The sequence below is a fragment of the Indicator indicator genome, chromosome 15 (genome assembly GCF_027791375.1).
Source record: "Indicator indicator isolate 239-I01 chromosome 15, UM_Iind_1.1, whole genome shotgun sequence".
In the NCBI taxonomy this organism is placed as follows: domain Eukaryota; kingdom Metazoa; phylum Chordata; class Aves; order Piciformes; family Indicatoridae; genus Indicator; species Indicator indicator.
Window position 1 is genome coordinate 15873681 of NC_072024.1, and position 23029 is coordinate 15896709.

Here is a 23029-nt window from a genome sequence, read left to right on the forward strand (position 1 = left end):
TGGAGGCTTCTGGTCAAGAATAGTCCCCTCCAGAAACACACCCTCCCCCCACTGACGTGATGGGAGCTGAGCCTCCCTTAGACTGGCTAAGGTGGATCTTTGTGCCAAGGCCGTTCCTCATCCCCAGTGCCTTCACTCACCCTCCTTGACATGCTCCACATCCTCCTGTTCATCCATCAGTCTTCCGATGAGCCCTGAGAGGACACAGCATGTCAGGGACCCCACTGCCTGTCAGGGACCCTGTAGTGCATTGGGGACCCTACCAGCCAGCCCATCTGGCCACACGGTTCTCTGGGGAAGGCTGACCCCCAGTGCAGTGCTGGGGGGGATGGATGAGATTGCTGCCAGCCCTACCTGGACAGGCAGGCCTGAGAGGGGGTGAAGGGCTGCCCCACAGGGTCTGTGGCAGAACACAGGGACGCTGAGAGAGGGAGGAGGGATGCTGGGGATTGTGGCTCACCGATGAACCTCACAGCCTCCAGCCGCAGGGGCTCCTGTGGGTTCCGCAGGTAGCACTGGCTCTGGTGCAGGTAGTCCTTGGTCCTGCTCCTGTTCCTGGCCAGCTGCAGACAGGAGAAGGGTGCAGGGTTTGCACAGTGCTGCCCCCCGACTCAGGTCAGTTTCCCCAGCCCAGCTCCCTGCCATGTGGCGCGGGGATTCAGAAGGAGCAGAGGACTCCTCAGGAACGCTGGTGCCATCCTGGTGGCAGGGATTGCCCAGGAAAGATCCCAGGCTCATTGGGACTGTGCTTACCAAGCGCTCACGGATCCTCCATGCCTGCTCAGTCCCAGCCAGCTGTGCCAGCCTCCTCCAGTTCAGGAAGTGGCCAGCGCTGCGGAGAGCTTCCTGGGAGGCCTGGAGAGCAGCAGAGATGCCACTGCCATTAGCAGGGGCACAGGACCTGGTGCCCCCTCTCTTGGCAGGGCTCAGAGCCTGTCCCAGTGCATACAGGGAAGATGCACCAGCTGGGAAATGATGCTGCCACCAAGTTCAGCACCCCAGAGGAAGACAAGGGCAGCCACTCTCTCTGAATGGATGCTTCAGACACAGTTGAAGATCTCCGGCTGAGGACAATCAGATTAAGAAAGGAAAGTAACCAAAAATGTTTCTTTTCTACACACATATCAGTTCAAGTTGCTTTAATATGAGAAGTGCTTTTAAAAGCAGCAGAATAGAGCATTACTTCTAAAATTGCATTATATTTACGTAAGGCCACTAAAGATTGTATAATTTTTTGTGTTTCTGCAGCTTAAAATCCTGTCCAGGTGTGTCTGACTGGAATTAGCCTGCAACCAAGTGAGACAGCTATATAAACACTGAAAAACTGGGAAGTCAGCTTGGAACATGCATTTTCACAATCTCAGACTGTTAGGGGCTGGAAGGGACCTCGAAAGATCATCTAGTCCAATCCCCTTGCCAGAGCAGGACCAGATCACACAGGAATACGTCCAGGTGGGTCTTGAGTATCTCCAGAGAGGGAGACTCCACAACCCCCCTGGGCAGCCCATTCCAGTGTTCCATCACCCTCACAGTGAAAAAATTCTTCCTCATGTTCACATGGAACTTCCTATGCCTCAACCTCCACCCATTGCCCCTTGTCCTGTCATTGGGCATTGCCAAGAAGAGCCTGGCTCCATCCTCTTGGCACTCACCCTTCACGTATTTATAAACATGAATGAGGTCACCTCTCAGTCTCCTCTTCTCCAAACTAAAGAGCCCCAGCTCCCTCAGTCTCTCCTCGTAAGGAAGATGTTCCACTCTCTTAATCACCTTTGTGGCTCTGTGCCGGACTCTATAAAATAAATTATAAAATAATTATTTTTAAAAATTAATTTTCTATAAAATGAACATAGAATCATATTTTAAGGAATGATAAAAGTGTTTCTGTATTTTTCTTTCAAAAATTATAGTTAAAATGATGAGTTCCTGTAGAGAGAACACAAGCATAGCTTTTTACAGTATTAGAATAGTCTATTCATGTCAAAAAAAAAAAAAGACACTTCAAATATGAACGTATTTTATACATGCACTATAAAAGATTTAGCAATGTTTCATTCTTTACTAATGTTTTCTGTCATTATATACATATCTAAACAAATCTGGAACCTCATGAAATATGCCTTAATTGTTGAGATAACTGATTTGTCTGTATCAAGTAATAACTGCCATTGGCAGTATTTTAAGGGTGCCAATTACTATGTAATTGTGCATATATATTTCCCCCCCATATGCTTTTGTAATGAAATTGAACAAGTATTCTGTGTATCCATACACATCCTATTCCTGAAATCATTAACTATGTAAAATATGGTTTGTAACTAAATTTGCTTCACTAAATTTGTAAAGAGTGTTTTCTCATAAAACAGCATATCTGCCCCAAAGAGCTTCTCATCAGACTACTGAAAGCTAAGGACTAGCAAGAAAACACAGTGAAGTCAACATATTGTTTTCTGTCCCCTTGGAGAAATTATTAACTAAAAAAAAACCAAAACACCCCAAAAAAACCCCAAAACTGCCAAATCTGATGTGCTGTCAAAAGTTCATGCAGTTAAGTAAACCTGGTCTGGGATTTTTCCAACTTTTTTTTTTTTCCCAATTATTTCTCTTTAAAAAAAAAAAAAAAATCAACCTCACTTTGCCTTACAGGCAGTTTTCAGTAGGAACTTTAAAAACTACTCGTTATTTCACAGTGATACCAGATCCAGAAAGCTCCATTTTGGTCTCCAAGTCCCTTTCTGTAAGCTGGGGAAGTGTAACAAAGTGACTGCTTTTGGGTAACCTACCTTAAGTGCTTGCTGGCAGACAGCGTGAAAGATGTGTTTTGACGTTTTAGGAGATTTTACTCAGACTTTCCTAATTGTTTCCATGGATTGGTATCTAGGGAAGAAATAAACCCCTACATAGTAGGGGAGGAAGAGTACCCTTGTTCATATGAATTCTCTAATCACTTCATTTCTTTCTGGTTAACAGCAATTGTTCATAAAAGACTTGCACACGACAGTAGTGTAGACTGATGACTGTATTCCACACATTCCCTCCCACTCTTCAAACAGTGCAAACAGACTTTAACTTTTGGAGCTTCTTGGTGAAAAAACTATCAATAAAAGGAGTCCCAAGTATAATAAAATTATTACACAGTTTTATTTTGAAGAACATTTTGCATTTGCTTTAATACAAAATGATGTAGGTCAAGAAATAATTTACAAACCTTTAAGTTTTTATCCTGGCATTTGAAATAAGAATGATCTCAGAGGAAGTCTTTAAGCTATTCATAGGAAACTGTCATTATGTACAAAATGTTTATTGACATGATTTAAACATCACATTTGTAAAAATGTGAACTGGATTGCTTTCTAGCATATGAACTACAGGTAAAACCTGATAAGATAACTTGTTAGAACAAGTCAGTGTTACCCAGTGCTAACAAAATAGACAGTAGCTTTCAATGTTTTGTAATTTTCCTCCAAGGTCATTTCAGCCTCAAAGTCGTTTCAGGGTTTTACTGCATTGTGAACAAATATCTCAGCCCTCTCATTTGCATAAAAATAAATCTTTGAAATAGTAGTACACATAAAACAACAAAAAGGTAGAGGCAATAAATAGTGTAATTCTTACACTGAGGTTTTTGGTTCTATGAAGAATAATTTTAGAGTATTTCTGTTCTTTACAAGCAAAGTGTTCTGAAGTAAACCAATCTCATTTACCTGTGAAATATTTTCTGCCCGAGATGCTTTTTGTTCAAAGTAGGGTATTGCAGGTATTACACTTTGTCAACACTAATTGCCTTGTGACTAGTAATACCCTGGCATGAACTTGCCAAATTTTTAACACTTCTAATATTGAATTTTAGCACGGGAGTAATAAAAAGAAATAAAATTAGATCTTATCTTTCAATAAAAAAATTAAAACCAACATTAAATCTCTTATCTTTCCAAGTGTAAGACTGTGAATAGTCAACTGTGAATCCCACGTGAAGAGAGATTAATTTAAGTCAATTACTTAAAAAAAGAAAAAAAAAAAACAAACTGTTGTCAAGTTCAAACTCGACACTTTATCCCAAAAAGAGATTTACACTGAGAGGTGGCTCTATTTAAATATTTATGCTATAGATCTATATATTCCAAGTAAAAATACTTCTATCTAGAATTCTGTGGAGACTTACAATAATTAGGGTCCATAAATATTGCTGCAGTTCAATTACGGTACAATAATTACAAAATATAGAACATCTCTTTACAAATACAAATCATTGTATATTACAAGTCATTTACAGTAATTTCTACTATATAATTTTTAGCAAACTATCTTATCTAATTCTACTATAACCTGGTTGCAAGTGCATTTAGTAAGAATGCAATTATTCCAGTATATTTTGCCCTTAACATGATAGTCATAAAACAGACTATCTGAATGATATTTTCCTATGTAAACTGCTGTTACATATGACAGATTATTCTTTATATAACTTCTTTTTCCAATGATCTCTAACAGGTAGAGCATGACAAACTGTATTTCAGAAGAGCATAAAGAAAAGAAATCAGGAGGCAAGTTTGAAATCATTAGAATGGATATGTAACAGGTAACTGATATGCTCTTGAGTGCTGAGGTAATGACATTATTGGTTGTCATCACTCTTCTCATGTTGCTCTTTCCCACACCATTTTGTGCCAGACGTATACAGAGATTTTCACTGACAAAATCCTGCTCTACCATGAAAGACAGCAGCAGAAGATTGAAAGACAGGCAGGATAATACACCTCAGATTCTCACTCTGGCCCTCAAAGAATGATTGTCACAATCTGCCTAGTTTCAAAATAATATTCCTACAGAGGAACAGAAGATTCTGCGGGAGGAGAGTTGATGTACTGCAGCTCTGACCACATTTCGGCAACATGGAGATAATTTATTAGTTATGGCTTCCTTGAGGTGTGACATCACTTGTACAAAACTTGACTGGTTATTCACTCCAGCTAGTGCCTATCATCTTTAAACTATGAGGCACTTTTTCTGTTATTAGAATCGTTTTCCTTGCTAAATACTATAAACTTGTAATGCATATCATTTCATCAGCTAAGTCTTCTTCATAACGTCCCGTTTCTGGTTCTTCATCACTGTAGCCAGGACCAAAATCTTGAAGTTCATAATCTTGTCTGCTTAAAATGGGAAACATATCCCCATTGGTCCCATTGCTGATATTTCCATTGAGAAGATTACTTGCTGCACTTTCCATCTCATCAATAGTCATGTCACATGCATCAGCTATCTCATGTTTTGTAGCTGAAACAAATTTAGGGTCCTTTGCATACCTTCCTAGGCCTTCAGATATGAGTACCTGGCAGATGGAAAGGAGAGAATGAGATATATGGTGGAATTACAGAAGCACAGACTAATCATAAATTTTCTCATTTGTGGAAAACACTAGAAACCCAACGCTGAATCACTACAGCAACCCACAGTGTGTAAAGAGCAATCAAATGGCTCCAAAGCACACTGTATCAGTTACGTGATAATGTAACTGATGATGCAATACACTGACTTTTCTCTTTACAGATCTGGGTGTAGTCTTTGATAAACATCAATCATCAGGCTGATACACTGAAGACATATATAAATACAGAGAGAGTTAATATATCTGAGATGGTGGAATTGGAACAATTGCCTGAAATACAGAATTTTAGATACCTTCTTGGTACTTAAGAGTATATGGAAGAAAGAATTCTCATTTGTAACTAAAATTAAGGATATGCATTGGTTAGCTCATAGCAGTGGAGAAGTGACAGATGGCAACAAGGACAGTAACTGATTCAGAAATGCTGTGTACCCTTTATCTTGAAATATTTTTTAACATAAGAGAGAATTCTTAACACTCTAGTGGCACCTGCAAATCAATCCTTGCAGTTGTTATTCACTCCTCTGCACTCAGTGCACTGATTCAGAAAGTTTGTGATCTTTTATTCACATTACTGCAACAACAGTCATGTATTTCTCTACAAATAACAAAGGACCTGAACATTCATCACCTCTTCCCTATCAGCCATTGTGGAAGGAAACTGATCCTCATCTAGAAAACTTGTACTTCAAATCTCTCTGAAACCTCTCCAGTTCTGACACACTGATGTAAAGATCTGGATTTAGTAGAAATCATTTATGACATGAAAACTGTCTTTACCTAAAAGCAAGTTTGTGCTTTGAAACTGAAAACACCCCATTTTCAGAGATAATGCTTTATAAAGCAGTACATACTTTATAAAGTTAACACAAACGGCTCTTGGCTACTTCAGAGGTTTCTGTAACACTTACCGCTTCGACCAAGCTGTCTGCACTCCTCTGTTTGTCACTGTGTTTATGCCTAAAGTCATTAGGGACTGTTAAATTGGCTGGTGTAAATGTTCGGTAGGAGATATCAGGGTCATCTGTGTACCAAGAGCTCCTATGCAAGGAAGGCAGGCTGCCATTCATATGCTCTGTGGAGTCAGCCCTATCAACCTGGATTAGAGGTGTGTAATATGGAGTACGGTCTCTGTTGGGAGGGGTTGCAGGTGGGGTAGCCCAGGAACGCGTTGAACGACTTGGTGAATGTTTATGAGCTTTGCTGGAATCCAGACCTGCAACAGCCATGACCTGGTAAGGGGAAGAATTTTAGCAGTTAGTGACTTCAAGTACTCAGTCATACTCAGTTCAAACCATAGGCAGCAGCTATGGCAAGTTAACAGTGCTTTTCCCACTGTTAAATAGTGGGAAAAAAAGTTATGTAAAGGAGGAAAGTGACTCACATTGGTTAATTGACAAGATATTTTTTTTTTTGTCAGATCACAAAAGCCCGATATTATGTGATGGTTTTAAAGACTGTCTTTAGTTTTTCTTCACAAAGTTCGAGCAGAAAAGTGAAAGAATGTAAATAAATCATTATTGGGTGTAAGAAAGCAAAATAATGATTATTGAAAAAGAAAATGATTGCTTATACAATATATTAAAGCAAGAGAGCAAAGTGTAGAAAGAGTCATTCTGTCCTGTAAGGACAGGACAGGAAGCTATCAGTGTTTGTCATGCATTTTGGATGATTTCTAGGCAGTGGGAACTGCCATCTTCTCAGGGCCAGGTTAGAGCTGGGCACTAACCCTCAGAAGTTGTGTGTTGTCCTTGCAATTTCCCACAAACAGAACTGAGAAACTGCACAAAGAATAATAGTTGTCATATTACACAGTCCTGGTCAAAATTCTTTAGGGCATCCCCACTCTTTGTGAACACTTAAAGAGTCATAGGGGCAAACTGCTCATTGTCAGTGTTTTGTAGAAGGTTATGTTTGAGAATCCCCAAGTCTACAAGTCCACACTTGGCCTAGAAGCTGCACACAGACAAACTACATACTACATCCCTGCTGTTTGGAACAACACTGAAAGTCAGAAGTACAGCAGAGAAGCTGGAAAGCTGTAATTCATTATCAGTGAAACAAGATTCTGTGTTTACCTGCTGCTGCATTAAGTGAAGCGGTAAAGCGGTGCGGTGGTGGAAGTTGGGAGAGAGTGGTATGTCATCTTGACTGCTTTGTCGGCGGAGGCATTCGAAGTTAAAGGAAGATCGTCTGTGTGCTACAGGGAAACAATTCATCAGGGAAATTAAGTTTTTTCCTCAAAGTCTATTATTTTCAGAACTTCAGCGCGAGTCAACCATCACACAAATAAGGAGACACGCCCCAAGAAGAAATACTTTGTGTTAAGAGAAGCAAGCAGCTGGTTAAAAGACAAAGGGTTCATCACATGAGCAAATGCAGTCCTAGGCAGAAACCACACCAACAGCCTAACATGACAGCATTTGAAGTAGCTGCATCACAAAGCAAACTTGTGCTATGCAGCAGACTGCTTCAGACACTTCAGTTTTGCTGTAAACTGCTGCCAACAGTTACAGAGAGTTTCTTCTTTCTTCCCCATGGTTTTAAACTTCATTCTAATGAGCCAGACTTCCCAAAGGAAATACCAAATTCCCAGTTCCTGGAAAGCACTGTGTACTATGAAAAATTTGTGTCAATGGACTCGTGTCAGTTCCTGGTATTCGTTCTGTTACTTATGACAATGACATGCCATAGTCTCTGCTGTTATGTACACTGTTATTATTCATGTAAACGCTAGAGAGGAAAAAGTAGATATCTAAACTGGATCTAGAAATTTGGCTGACGTGGAAACGTTTCAGCTAGTCTGGGTCAAAGCTTGCAGAACAATGGGAAGCAGCACATGGTTGCCATTCCTCTGTGCTAGCTTCAGTGTGAAGAAAGTCTGGACACTGAACAGCAGCTGGAATCCAGATACATCTTCACAGCTGTGTGCATCATAGTGAGGAAACTGGAAAGAGCCTGACTGCGTGCAGCAATAATACAAAATTGTGCCCTCTTGAAATTTACTGAAATTATTATTGGTATCTTTACTTCCCACATCAATAATTTTGTAAACAGAATTGAAGAAATAATTACCATAGACTTATGATTCCTCATAGTTATCACCAGACACTTCATGCTGGATACTAATAGTCAAGGTACCTTAAAGAGACATTGGAATAAAATAGGAAGCTCTAGGAGGGGATTTCTCCTAACAGGTTCACCATTAGGAGGAGAAACTCTGTCTCTTTCCATTGTCTCTATAGTAAATCCAAATACAGGAATGTAAGGTTTAGATCCCAGTCCTAACAAGTGCTAAATGTCCCAATACCAAAATGAATAAAAAGCAAGCCAGAAAATTCCCTCATCCAAAACAAAACACTTCTTTGCACATGTTTTTCCCCAGGACAGATTGAAAGAACATCTTACACATTTCTCAGTACACTTCTGGAAGTTGCTCAAATATGGTGGTGATGAGTTTGGTATAAAAACTTCTAGAAAGCTTGACACAAAGCTCAGTGTGCTCACTATGGTACTCAGCCAAGGCTCTCTGTGTTACATCAACGTGGGCTGAATGCAGAAGCTGTTTAGGGCAATGTTGCAGGATCCCTTTTATTTATTTATTTTATTTTTCTTTCTTTATAAGAGAGCATCATGGCCTCCTCTCAGGCCAGACAGCCCATACACAAATAATGGGTTTGAGCAGCTTTTAAAATCTGCTAAGATACCAAGCCTCTAAAATTTCTCAACTCTGTTCTTGAACATTAAATAAACTGTTAGGATAGAAGGCCTGGCTGCACTCTTGTGATATTATACTGGTGTAAGTCGAAGGACTTCTTACATTACCTTTACATAACATAGATCTGAAGCAGGTCCTCTTATCTAGTGCATTTATCTAGTCTCTGGTAAGTGAGATAAAATGTGTAACCTTCCTCTTAATACTGTCATCAAAGCTTTATCAGGAAAGTTCAATGAATCCTAAATACTAGTGCTACTAGTCTTGTTCCAAAGAGCTGAGTGCCAAAAGTGAGGATCCAGTACTAATGGTATTGCAGAAGAATATTTCTTTTATTAATATATTAATCATTTATTAAAATATTTTGCTGCTTCCCTTTACTACAGCTTTAAACAGACTGAGGCTGTACTTCAGAAGTTGTATAGTGATCCCACTAGACTTGTTTATGAAACACTTATGTTTTAAATCTATACCTGTATTTTTTAGAGTGTCTTGAGGAAAGGACTTAAACCTATTTTCCTTTCCATGGGATGCTCACAGTCATACTTGCAAAGATAAAAGGACTGTGGTTCTGACTGCTAGCACTATCAGAATGAAAGACAGCTCTGAGACAGCTCTGGTTCTGCTAGAAAGCAAATCCACTGTAGAACAGACAAGATGTGGAGACTCTTCCAGAAACAATCCTCTATTGTCTTGTCTCGATGGCACTGGTTAGATGGAACCATCCAGAGATGTGTAACAGACCTGGCTCTGCTGACCACACTAGGCCCAAGAGTATTCTTTGAGACACTGTGGGGTTGCATGGAACTGAGTTTTGTTTCTTGTGCACCAAGAAAGAGCCACAGAAAGAGGTTTATTTTGCACTTCACAACCCCAAGTGCTTCCTCTCTGTAAAGTGTCAGAGGTCGAAGACCAAAATCCAAGAGTTTTGAGTTTGTGCCTAGTTTCACCAGAGGATTAGCACTGCTAATCTATGCAGTATGACTTGGAACATACACAAACAAAATTAGAAGATAAGAATCATGAGAGCTTTTAGAAATGCAAATAAAGCAATATTGTACTTGAGACGAGGAGAAACCAAGGGAATGATCTGATAAGTAAAAAAAAAAAAAAAAAAAAAACATGAAAAAGCAGCAGTTAAGAAACCTCATAACACTAATTGAAAATATAAATAAATTTTTTTCTCCCTCAGAAGAAATGCAGATCACTAAGCACTGTTCCCGGGATGGCAAAATGGATTAGCAATGTGAATCTGAAATACAATGCTTAGCTCAGGATAACACTTTTACTTTTCACATGGACCTGCGAAACTCATGTTAAAAAGTTAAAGGCGCTGCAAAAGTAAGGAAAAAAATCCCCATACCACAACAAAAGCACCATTAAGCTCAGTGGAGATTCTCTTTTATCTGAAAATTATCCTGCTTCAGCCTGTAGTGTTTACTACAACAGTATGAGATAAACATGTAAATAGAACTAATTTCACTGTCATTAAGCAGCACCACTGTTAAGAGACAGGCAAGTGCCAGCAGGTGAATCACTTGAAAGACAATGGAACTGATTCATGGCAAGGCTGCACATTTGTAGGAGTGAATAAAGGGCACATGGATTGAAACCCCCGATCAAAGTTTCAAAGCAAAATACTGCTGCATTCTACCTTGCCTTTTCCTAATTTATCAAATCAAGTTGCAACAGGCAGCTACATTTGCTATTTTATATTATTGGATGAGTGAGGCAAAAGATATTAGAAAGATCAACTCATAAGCTAAGATGCAAAGATTGACTATCTGAAATGGGTAGGTAGAGATTTCTAACATGCAGAATAATCCACGGGCTACAGTAATCAAGAAATATCATGTCTCAAGTCCAAATTAAAAATAAGCCTTTATAAACTGGAACATGGCTGAATGCAATTAAATAATTCTGGATTTGCAAACAAATTGTTGTTACTGTACTTACGTGTTGGTGTTGGAGGTAGAAGTCGTCTCCTGGGAGATCTTTTTGTATCGTAACAGAGTTGTGAATCATCTTCCTCAAAAAACCCATGTGGGTGGTGGTAACCTTTTGGTCTCTCAAAATCTGAGTCATGGCAGTGATATCTACAGTGATAATCATGCATGTGCCTGCATTTAAAATACAGAAAAGGATCTTTCAGTCGGTTTCTGTAAATGCAGCTATTAGATTTCTTCCAGATTTTCAAATTTGCTGTTTCTCCAGAAGGATAAACAACCATTACGTTCTATAATTACATGACTCCATTTTGAAATCCATTCCCTGTATGGAAACTGATCTTGAGATAGTAAGCAGACACTTCTGTACCAGTATTGTTACAGAGGAAGTTCTCAGGTTAATTTTTAATCAAATTATATTTTCTATGAAATTGCTCTTACCCATACAGGTTAATATGTAAGACCTCAGTTGGACCTTGCTTCAAAAAAACAAACAAACATCAAACCCCAACTCTGTTCTACTGCCACGCTCTCTTGTGAATCCTGCATAATGCACAGAGCACAGACACACAGAGAATGAAATTAAGCCTTTTACATGGATACTTGTCTTGGCAAAAATCAAATCCTGGGAGGATGTTTTTTGACTGTAATTACTGTATCAAAAAATTAGTGACCTGAGAGTTCTGTAAAACCCAGCTTTCATGCAAATCTCAGCTTCCAGGCAAACCAACAAGATGCAAATTAGGGTCTCAATCCTGCCAGAATTTAGATAGCTGATTAGTCTTTGAGTTTGGTACTGAACTTTTCACGGAGTCAGCACATGCCAAATACAAAAGGTTTTTGGTACACACACTATTCCTATTCACCTTTTTACTTGCCAGCAGTTGTAAAGTGTTAACTTCATTAGAGAGTTTTCAATATGTGTGCTTAATGAAGCCTTTACAGATACATACCTAAGGGATTGAAATATTTTTCCCCGTTTAGTAATTATCCTCACCTGCTTCCTGACAACATACTGTCTTCCTCATAATACTCTTCTCCACTAAAATATTCCTGCTCTGCCAAATAATGATCATCATTGCAATAATCTCGATCTTCACGTTCTTCACGGCAAATGGTAGGTTGACGCCCATCACCAGAGTCAGATCTGTGAGTAGCAAATACATACATTTAAAAGTATTTTACTTATAGAAATCATCTGTTGTATATTTTATATGCAGTTCTTTTAATGTGCTTCCAAGAGAGAAAGAAAAAAGAGCATTAAAAACTCTCCTGTTATCAGAATGCGGCATCACAGTAAATTGCATAGCACTACAGTTCAGAACACCACTATTTTTCTCAAAGATGACCTCCCTTTCTTTCCATCACCATTAAAATGAGTAATACGAGGATGCTAAGTTGCATACATTGAAGACATTTTTGCAAAATACAAATTCAGAGTACTTTGAAGACAACATCCTCTCTTAAATGTCCAAGGTTTGCCAAATGGCTAAAATGTTAAGGAGCACTTACTGAGGTATTCCAAGAAAATTCAGAAGCAGATGTGCAAAGGTAGACATTAAAAACTAGCAATGAAGGAGCATTTAGCAGTGCACTTTGAATAACACAGCATACCCTGCTTTTAAAAGATGGCTTAGAAAATATTCAGTGATAAGACCAGGAAAGATTTTGGGGCACTTATAAATAGAACTGCAAAACTGGCTAAAGCCAGTACTTTTTCTCAGACATTGCAAGTCAATTCAAAGGGCTACCATTAGGTATGATCTTTTGTCTGTTGAAAACTGCATAAACCTGCCTAGACTTTTCAAAGGGCTTGGATAGTTTTGAACTTTACCAGTTTAGCCTTTTAGAAGAGGCAGTGGAAAATTTGACCCCATCACTGAAGTTATTCAGCGTGTGCATTGTCATACAGTTAATTCTGAAAATTGTAAACCTTCAAAAAAAAAAAAAAAAAGACAAGGAAGAAGGGAAAAGAAAAGGAAGAGAAACTACTTTGCCCTCTTCTATTACGTCAGAACAATATCAACTCACCGAATATATGTTTCATAGTAGCGGGTTCTATCCAGGTAAGCCATGAAAATAAGGAGAAAGGTATTTTAAAATCAAGTAAGTTAGAGAAATTAATTGGTGATTATGGTGCCCATGCTGTAACTAATAATTTCACTTTAAAGAATACTACTTTCAAAACTTATTAAGGTTATATGTGTATCCCATACATCGGAGCTGTATTTTAAATATGTTTCATACATCAGAAGGCAAAGAAATGGAGTTAAATATACAAATTAGTTTCCTGGAGCATAAGTTTTCTTATAGTGTATTTATAAGACATAATTTTATTCAAAACCAAATATATATTTGTAAGTTTACCTCCTACTGCTTGGCCTTCTACGCTTCTCATGATCGGTTCTGGAGTAGGAATGGTAACCGTTTTCAGATCTATGCTCACGATTTCCAAAATTTGCGTGTTTCCCATGAACTTTGGACACGTTGGCATTATTGAGATTGGCATTTGTTGAGTTTGGAACTTGCTTTCCTACTGAGTTGTGATGATGATGATTGTGGTATACAGAATTTCCTGCCTGAGAATACATATTTTTCTCAGTATCGCTTGCAGACGGAATGGAAGGCCGCTGAACATGTAAGGGACGGTGTGTGGTGTTGATCTGTTGAAATGAATCTCGTCTGTCACTACTAATATGGTTTATGTGGTTGCCAAATAGGGCACCATTCCTCTGTTTTAGGGGAAGAGAAAGAAAAACATATATTAGATACCTTAACAACATATTTTTGACAGTGATAACTTATTTTTCTCTCCTACATGCAAACAAAAGTAGCAACTCAAAACAATCCTGTGATTTTTCTTTCTAACTTTATAATGCTTCAGACAGGATCTCCTGAAGTGACAGAGATGTGATTGTGATACTGACTTTGTATTTCATAGTCAAATCAACATTATGCTGTGATCATAATTCTTTTTCCATAACATGATATCTAGCTTTCTCCACATTTCATTACACAGGAGAAACCTAGATTCCCATAAATGAACATGCAACAACTTCCTCAGAAAGGGATGTGTCTGCTTAATTTTTTGAGAACACTTCGGTGGAATTCTCTCCTGTTCTCAGAGCATCAGTTTGCAACAGGCATCACTCAGACAGGATGGAGTGCCATGCAACAGCTTGCAAGCATATTTCAAGTAGGTAACATGAAGCTTCAGTGCTTCCATTCTTTCTTCCTTCAGAGGTACAAGAAAGAGTAGTAACTCTTCATCAGCCCTGAGAGTGTAATGGATGGTGAAAGAGAGAATGAAGTGCTAAATTATGACTATGACATGCAGCTCTCTTTTACATCTGACCCAGATTATGTAGCCTCCCTGTCTAGCCAGGTGTGGGTCTTGGATGACAGCAGTCTGTCTTGAAGCTCAGTCTAGGGAAGACACGAAGTAATGATGGTTGGAAGAGAAATGCATCTTTTGATGGTAGCTGCAGCACTGTCTCCAGTGCAACATCATTTTGTTTTGTTTTTCAAAGGGAAATAGAAAGTGATGGAGCTTCTGACATAATTACTGCAGAAGCATACTTTGACATCTGCCTCTCTGAAATGCACATGAACAATCAAGTTTTCTGGCTGGCTGACAAGTGGTTTGCAGATCCTGATTATGACACCAACTTTACATATTCATCAGTAGACTGAATATCTATAGATTAAAAGAGGAAAACTGATCTTTTTTTCTGATTGATTCTTATTGACTTCCCTTTGCAGGAAACTGGAAATTACATTTAGATTTAGCTGGCTTCTGTGTGATTCCAGGCATTTGTTTTAAAATACACAGCTCTGCCTGTGGTGGTTTGGCGGCATAGAATTTCATCCTCTTCTTCATACCTACCACTGCAGAAGTTAAGACACTTGCAGTTTAAACCCTGGCACTAATAAAATTTGAGATGGCAAAGTTCATACTTTTTCTTAGGATTTGCTTAAGAAAAAAATAAGAATTTAGAGACAGGATTAGGGGCAGGAGAATCATCCTGCAGGAACTGTTTGCTAAATTTATGGTGGTTTGCAAGTGTCCTGGTAATACTGTTTTTATAGATATAGATAAAATATACTTATTTATTAAATATTTATATTGTGCTGAATTGGGAGGGGTGTTAAATCATTATTATATTATTAGTCAGGTATAAGGTTATTCTTTAATCTCATATTATATGATAAAACATTTCACATAGCTGTGTTCTGACATTACTTTATAAACATCTTCCTCCTCCTCTGGATTGTTTTCCTCTGGTTCATCATCTTGCAAGTCACAGGATATAGCTCGGCGTATTTCAGGGCCAATATCATGAAGTGTCCTTAGTCCTGCCTAAATCAATGACAATATCATAATACATTAGGAAAGCAAATTCTTTTTCGTTCTTTAATTACAGGCGTGAAAATTTATTTTAAAGGACAGTTAACAAGTTTTTGTATCCTGACATCCACAGAGGATGCATCCTTTACTGTTATCAGGAAAAAGCTTATATTCCAGTACAACCCTGTTGAGGAGCTGGTGACTGAAAGAACACTGATGTTTATAGAACCCTATGGAAATAAAATTTGTCTTATAATAAAATTAAGTAATCAGCAAGAACTATAATAAAATGCATTTCGATGAGATGTACAGTTAATGTTACAAACATGTTTGCAGCCTGTGTCCACAAAGGAAACACAAGGAGATCTTTGCTATAGCAACAGCAGTTTTCGCAGAGCTCAGATGGAAAAGAAAGCAGTGAAATAATTCCAGTCCGTCTGCACTGCACTGTGATATGCAGCTATCTGTGTTAAAGCTTTAGTTTGGGACCAAAAAGTGTAGCTGCTGTAGCATGGACCTCAGTGTACATTGGTTCATACTCCTCTCAAGTCTGCTACCACAAGCAAGCTTTAGGAAAAGGGGTAATGCCGAAACTGCCAAGGACAGACCTGTATATTGGAGAGAAAACAGAGATCATACAAAATCACACAGTTCTTGGCTCTTGAGTATAGGACTTACTTCAAAAAGAAGAGATTTTTCTCTGGCTGCCATGGTCAAAAGCAAAAATGCAATCTTGTTCTTCCCAAATCTTTTTTTTTATCTCCTCAAGTTCAGAAGAAATAAAAAATTTGTTTGTTTAGACCTTTACTAACACTACTACACTGTTAAAAATCATGCATAGCACTTGGCTCAATTCTTGCTTATAGTCTAGTCTATAAGCCTGGTTTATTATTTTCCTGCACTTTTTTTGATGCAGATGTGAGGGGTGTCCCAACCTATCAGAGCTGTATTTCCATTTTACTTGCCCTGGAGTGACAGGGAAGATATGTAGAGAATTTTTTGTGTTCCAGAACTCCGGACAGAGCTGAAGGACCTTGGAGGGCACCAAATGTGGCTTGCTCCCATTCTCACTACCTATCACACACATGCCCTGGCATACAGGACAGCAGTGCTGTTGGGTTTCAGCTCAAAATGGAAATAGCTCATTTTCTGGAAAGCAAAATAGCATTTACACTGTGTGGACAATCAGAATTTGGAGAGGGATGAACCAAAAAAATTTGATTCTAACAGTGTAGATTTACTATATGCTCCTCTTCAGGTTTTACTCATACCAGTATTTCACTTCCTGACAACAGCCCTTGACTAATCATACCAGCTACAGATGTTTGGCAATTATATTTCCTTCTTCAGGGATGAACTTTGAGAGTTATGCTATAATTGAACAAGGTTCTACTATAATTTTCTAGTGAGTTAATATATAATCTATTTTTCATTAACATAATGTGCTTTCTCACACTTCTTATACTAATAACATAGTCAAGACCTTAACAAGGTTGCTAATGTCATCATTTTGTAGGTGCTAAAGGGAAGTTAAATTAACACTTTAAGGTACAGATTTCAAAATAAGAAAACCAGAGGCTTCTAGCTATTCAACAGAATCAAAGGCAATATTTATTTAGCAAAGGATTACTAATATACTTTGGTTATTCACTATTTAGTAGAATAACCACTTGCATTTCAGGCCCACTATCTGCTTATTTCAGAAGAAATAAATCATAAAGAACGCTGAAACTTTAAAAGAAATTAAATAAGAAAATAAGCTCAGTTAGAAGTATTATAAATTTTAACCCTGGTGAAAACTACTAGCTTATAGTCCTCTGTCAAATTGTGACAAAAACTCACAAATATATGCCTAAAAGCTGAGCAATGCCACGTATCTGACAGCAACATATGCAATAGTAATTTAATTCTGATTAAATTTACAACTGCCTTCTGTTTTACTTCTTTATTCCTTTGCTCAAGAGAAAGCAAGCATCTTTTATTGTATTTCCAGTAATACTCCTGTTCATGTAACAATCCTCTTGCACAGTCAGGCAGCAGAACAGAACATTAAAACCTAGATCACCGAGTGTAAAAGTATATGTTAGGGTAAACTAAACTGATCAGTTTTACTCACTCACAGCTAGTACTGAAGCTACAGGTTCTACAACCAACATAGTATGGTTAGGGTTGGAAAGGACCTTTAAAGGTCATCTAGTCCAACCCTCTTCCAATTTGCTATCCACAATAATTTTATGAACTCTGTCATTAAAACTACTACTCCCATCTACTGCCTCATTTTACCTGGTACAATCTAAAACCAGTTTAAGCAATGTAAGAACAATCTTTATATCAGGAGACTGTCATACTGTGCAACAAATTCTCGTGCTGAGTTCTCACGGATAAGACAATCCTCCATTAGATCACTCTGCTACCACCAAGTACTTAACAGTCAGTAGGAAATTCACTTCTCCGAACCACACTTAATGTCTTCTGAGACGATCATAGAGGCAGCAATGATAAAAAAATCTGACTTTACCTTCAAGCACTTCAGAAATAAATCAAAGATCTCTTCCATAAAAGCACACACACGGGAATAAAACTAATTTTCCCCACACCTCCCCGTTATTTACAGGAGAGAAGGGTCCCCTAGATGCACGTTTCCATATGTAAGGTTCTCCATTTCAGTCTATGTAGCAAGAATCCTAGAGGCATTGTAATGTACAAGAGGGCAATAGTAGCATAGGCTGTCCTCCATTTGTGAGATTAAAAACTTGCTATACTTAAATTTGAGATATTTTCTACTTTTAGAAAAAAACCCTGAGTACATGAGACTTTCCAAAAAGGCAGCCTGGATAGTCATTTGTCTACATTGCCAGATGAATGTTTGTTTCTTTTGCACTACGACTGCTTAAGCTCTTAGCAGGCAATGACTTCTCTAAGTAGAACCTGATTAAGACCTTGTCTTTTTATTACGTATAAGGAATCAGGAGTAGTCACATTCCTGAAGAATCATGCTACAATGACTTCAGAGGAAAGAGAGGAAGAGAGAGGAAGAGAGAGGAAGAGAGAGGAAGAGAGAGGAAGAGAGAGGAAGAGAGAGGAAGAGAGAGGAAGAGAGAGGAAGAGAGAGGAAGAGAGAGGAAGAGAGAGGAAGAGAGAGGAAGAGAGAGGAAGAGAGAGGAAGAGAGAGGAAGAGAGAGGAAGAGAGAGGAAGAGAGAGGAAGAGAGAGGAAGAGAGAGGAAGAGAGAGGAAGAGAGAGGAAGAGAGAGGAAGAGAGAGGAAGAGAGAGGAAGAGAGAGGAAGAGAGAGGAAGAGAGAGGAAGAGAGAGGAAGAGAGAGGAAGAGAGAGGAAGAGAGAGGAAGAGAGAGGAAGAGAGAGGAAGAGAGAGGAAGAGAGAGGAAGAGAGAGGAAGAGAGAGGAAGAGAGAGGAAGAGAGAGGAAGAGAGAGGAAGAGAGAGGAAGAGAGAGGAAGAGAGAGGAAGAGAGAGGAAGAGAGAGGAAGAGAGAGGAAGAGAGAGGAAGAGAGAGGAAGAGAGAGGAAGAGAGAGGAAGAGAGAGGAAGAGAGAGGAAGAGAGAGGAAGAGAGAGGAAGAGAGAGGAAGAGAGAGAAAGAGAGAGAAAGAGAGAAAGAGAGAGAAAGAGAGAGAAAGAGAGAGAAAGAGAGAGAAAGAGAGAGAGAGAGAGAAAGAGAGAGAAAGAGAGAAAGAGAGAGAAAGAGAGAAAGAGAGAGAGAGAGAAAGAGAGAGAGAGAGAAAGAGAGAGAGAGAGAAAGAGAGAAAGAGAGAAAGAGAGAAAGAGAGAGAGAGAGAAAGAGAGAAAGAGAGAAAGAGAGAAAGAGAGAAAGAGAGAAAGAGAGAAAGAGAGAAAGAGAGAAAGAGAGAAAGAGAGAAAGAGAGAAAGAGAGAAAGAGAGAGAGAAAGAGAGAAAGAGAGAAAGGTCACATTTCAGAACTTATCAGAAATTACTTCCTCACAGTCCTTGAGCATGGCTTATCAGAGCTGCAGAGGAAGGGAAATCACAGCTAAATCCTCTTTAGTTTCCCCCAAATGGAATGACCAGTAGACACTAAGGACTGATATAAAAGAATATTCATAACATTTCATTTGGTTGGTAAAGATTGCTAGAAGGGTCACCTTCTCTTTTATACAATAAATTCTTAATTCCTAAAGACCTTTCCATGTCTGGAGAGAATTCTTACTTTTCAATACAAGAAAGCCTCAAGATTATTTCCTACTTTTGGAGGACCAAATCACATAATTTCAAGAAGAAAGGAGCCAGTTCTGCCATCATATATACATCTAGTATCCATCTCACCTCACTAGACTGGAAGCCTCCCTGGTTCATAAGGCTGTTAAATCAGCCAGGTGATTAACATCTCTAACCAGATGTCTTAGAAACCCCAGAATACTGCAGAACACAGAATCATTCAGTTCTGTTCACCTCTAACTTATCCACAGTGTATTATTATTTGTGTCCACAAATGTTTATGCCTAATGTATCTCTAACTAAAACAAACAAACAAATAAAAAGAACACACCCAAACTTTTTTCCCCAATTCTTTTTCCTTCTCACATGGGTGTTAGCCTTTATGTACGTTTACCCTGTGTCCTTCAACAAACTTTACATTCATCAAAGACACTGGCAGATGAAATGGCCTGTAATGCAACAGATAAAGCATGCAAGTGACATGTTTAGGCACCAGTTCTGTTGGGGTAACATTGATCAATACTGCAGCATAGAACTGTTCATGCTGTTGTGCAAGAGGACATCTGTTGTTCCTACTCAGGTTTTTCTATTTTGTTAGTGCTTCTTTGAAGTAGAGCAACAAAAGAGGTTAATGCTACTGTGTGTGTTTGTCTCTAATACTGTGCTAAAGATTTCACTAGAAGTTTGCACAACAAAGTTATTTCTGAAGACACTTTCTCTCCAAAACGGAGGTTTTTATGTTCTCCTTGCTTAACTGTTTTTTGTCCAGGCATGAGAAAGATGAGCTGCATCAGTCCAGTGGTTACTTAGCAAACCAGTGACACACAGTGCACTGAACCACATAATTACATAATAAACCCAAGCAAGTCTTTAAATAGGCTTTCCCATCAACGCACATGATGGCTTCAAATTAACATGATAATTCTGTGCAGCTGGATTTTATGAGGCATAATAGCACCTGCAATGTGTTCAAGATGGCACAAGGCACTAATACCCCAGTGCTGTCCTAAATAGCACCTCAAGAGACAATTAATGATGTCTCAATCCCTGACAGCATCAAGAAGACACACATGTGTTTCCAAATACAGAAACAATAGAACCAAGCCCCTCAGCAAGGAAAAAAAAGGACATATGACTAATAACTGTATTTATGAATTGGTTGTTAAGAGAGAAGAGCTTAAAGATGCTTGAAAAGCACCTCATGACAAAACATCAAAACATTTAGCAGTTAAATGTTAAAGCATTAAACAGTTAAATATTTTAAAAGACTACTTTTAACAAATGCTATATAGATTTTATATCAATTTTCTACATCTACAGTATGCATAAAACAGTAACACCATTTAGATATGTATCCTATATTAAGAAATTTGTGTATAATGCAAGACTTCAGAATCACAGCTTATAGAAAAACACTGAAGTGCTTAGCAATATTGGAACTACAGAAAGATAATTTTCCCCATATCTAAACTCAGCCCACATCCACTTTGAGGTATGGTGCAATCTACACACAGATGCAGTTTAAGCTTAGTTTAGGAAGTGCAAGCACAATACCCTTATTTAAATCACTATCACCTACACTGCTGCTAGTCAAAACAGTAGTAAAACACACAATGCTCCCCCCCTTTTGAGGCATCTTATAGTGACACTAAGAAATGGAAAAGATTTGTAAACTTTGCTTGAAAGATTTTAGAAGAATTATGTAAGTGTATTGCTATATAAACCTTCTAGATCTGAGATAAAGCAGAAACATGAATTGTAAATACTTAGGTCTTTGTAGCTTCGGAATACCCAAAGCCTACAACTCTAAAAATGCCTACAACTCTAAAAATGTTCATACAATCCATTACAATTGTAGATAATAAATTTGGTTTTGCTACCTGCTTATTTTATAACAACGAGAACCAAAAAGAACAAAAGCCCTCAAAGCTGCACTGACACTAACACAAAAATAAACGGAGGTTAGTATGAACAGAATACAATGCAAGAACTAGTAAAACAATAAGCATGCAGAAAAACAGCTGAATAGACCTACGCTATAGCAGTGAACATAAGAGACATAGTAGGCAAGTCTTGATTCCCCCGTGTTATTCATCTTCATAGAGCTCATCTTCTAATGCTGAAGCTGAGTGCACTGCTCTACAACTACACAGCAGCTCTGTGTTTTCAGTCAAACCCAGGCTTCCTTCAAGCTAAGCCTTGCTGTGAACACAACATGAACATGGGAGCACAATTAAATTGAACTTGAGCAACATATTAACCCCTCAGCTGATGACTGCTAGCAGGCTTTTTGCCTTTTTTTCTTTTACTTTACTGCAGGGCTAATATTACTTATAAAATTTGCAGGGAAGGAAAAAGCATAATTAGTGTAATCTGAAACATGTTCCCAAAATCAAGTTTAGCTCAATGAATTTGTGGGGTTTTGTACTTCTGAGGTGAAGGGAAATATGCTTTCACTTTCAGTTAAAGTATTAACAAAGCAATAATAAAGTAATAACAAAGAGGGTTACATGTAAATAAATGTGAAATATAGATGCAAACATTATATAGTTTACAACAATTATTCTCCCTAGTACAAATAGTGTAGAATTAATTCATTCACTCTAAGTGCTTGATGAAAGTAATTAAACTTGTTCATGCTTCACTTAATATTTATTTTACTAGCAATGTGACTGCTGTTTGGCTCAATACAAATTTCCATCACTACAAAAGACATCTCCTAAACTACTGCTGCAAATATAATTTTGTTCTGATTTTACCCAGAAAATCTATTTGTTCTCACTGCAGACGTATCAGTCAATAGCAACAGAAAGGCACCATGAACCCTATGGAGTGTTTTTTCTTGCACCCTAGGAGCATGTATAACAGTACAAAAATGAACTGGCCACCTATCATTTCAGAACCACTTGCTTTTCTTCCCAACATAAGGAGTGAAAGCCCCTGGATCTGCAGAAGAATGTACTGTAGTTCCAAGGGATATTGTTACTTCACTCTGACAAGTTTTCAGTGAAAACAAGCAAGTTTAGACAAACTGTTCTTGCAATCTGAACTGCCCTCTTCTGAGCAAGAAGAATCTTGAAACTTCACTGCAAAAAGAGTTTACTGAATAGCCTGAGCAAGTAACTCCTGAGACCCACTTTGCTTCCTAGACTGCAAAGATAGTTCTCTTTTTCTTCTGTGACTCCATGTACCCAAACAGCAGGCTGTTAGGGTAATAGCACATGCTGCATCCTTCAGGAATAACTGAGCTCTACCAGAATAAAAATCACCCTGAATGCAATTATTGTGGAGTAACAAGAAGTCCTGCCTGCTGCATGCTCTGGCATTCACAAAGCAAACCTAGCTTTGCAGGGAGCTCCGTTCCAATCTGCTGACTTAGCCCAAACTTTTATTGTTACTTCTCCCTCCAAAACATCTCTCAAACCCAGTATTAGAAGAAGC

The 23029-nt window shown here is 38.4% G+C and overlaps 1 protein-coding gene across 1 annotated transcript in view; it reads right to left on the minus strand.

The window, feature by feature from the left end:
* Window positions 1-5038: 5038 nt before the first annotated feature.
* CACNA1D (calcium voltage-gated channel subunit alpha1 D) overlaps window positions 5039-23029 on the minus strand; it is a 185011-nt gene continuing 167020 nt past the window's right edge. The window contains exons 43-50 of the mRNA XM_054387621.1: window positions 15294-15410; window positions 13418-13782; window positions 13082-13108; window positions 12048-12197; window positions 11061-11224; window positions 7468-7589; window positions 6301-6621; window positions 5039-5332 (exon numbers count right to left, since the gene is read on the minus strand). Coding sequence (XP_054243596.1) covers window positions 5039-5332; window positions 6301-6621; window positions 7468-7589; window positions 11061-11224; window positions 12048-12197; window positions 13082-13108; window positions 13418-13782; window positions 15294-15410 — 1560 coding nt within the window. The remainder of the gene's footprint in view (window positions 5333-6300; window positions 6622-7467; window positions 7590-11060; window positions 11225-12047; window positions 12198-13081; window positions 13109-13417; window positions 13783-15293; window positions 15411-23029) is intronic.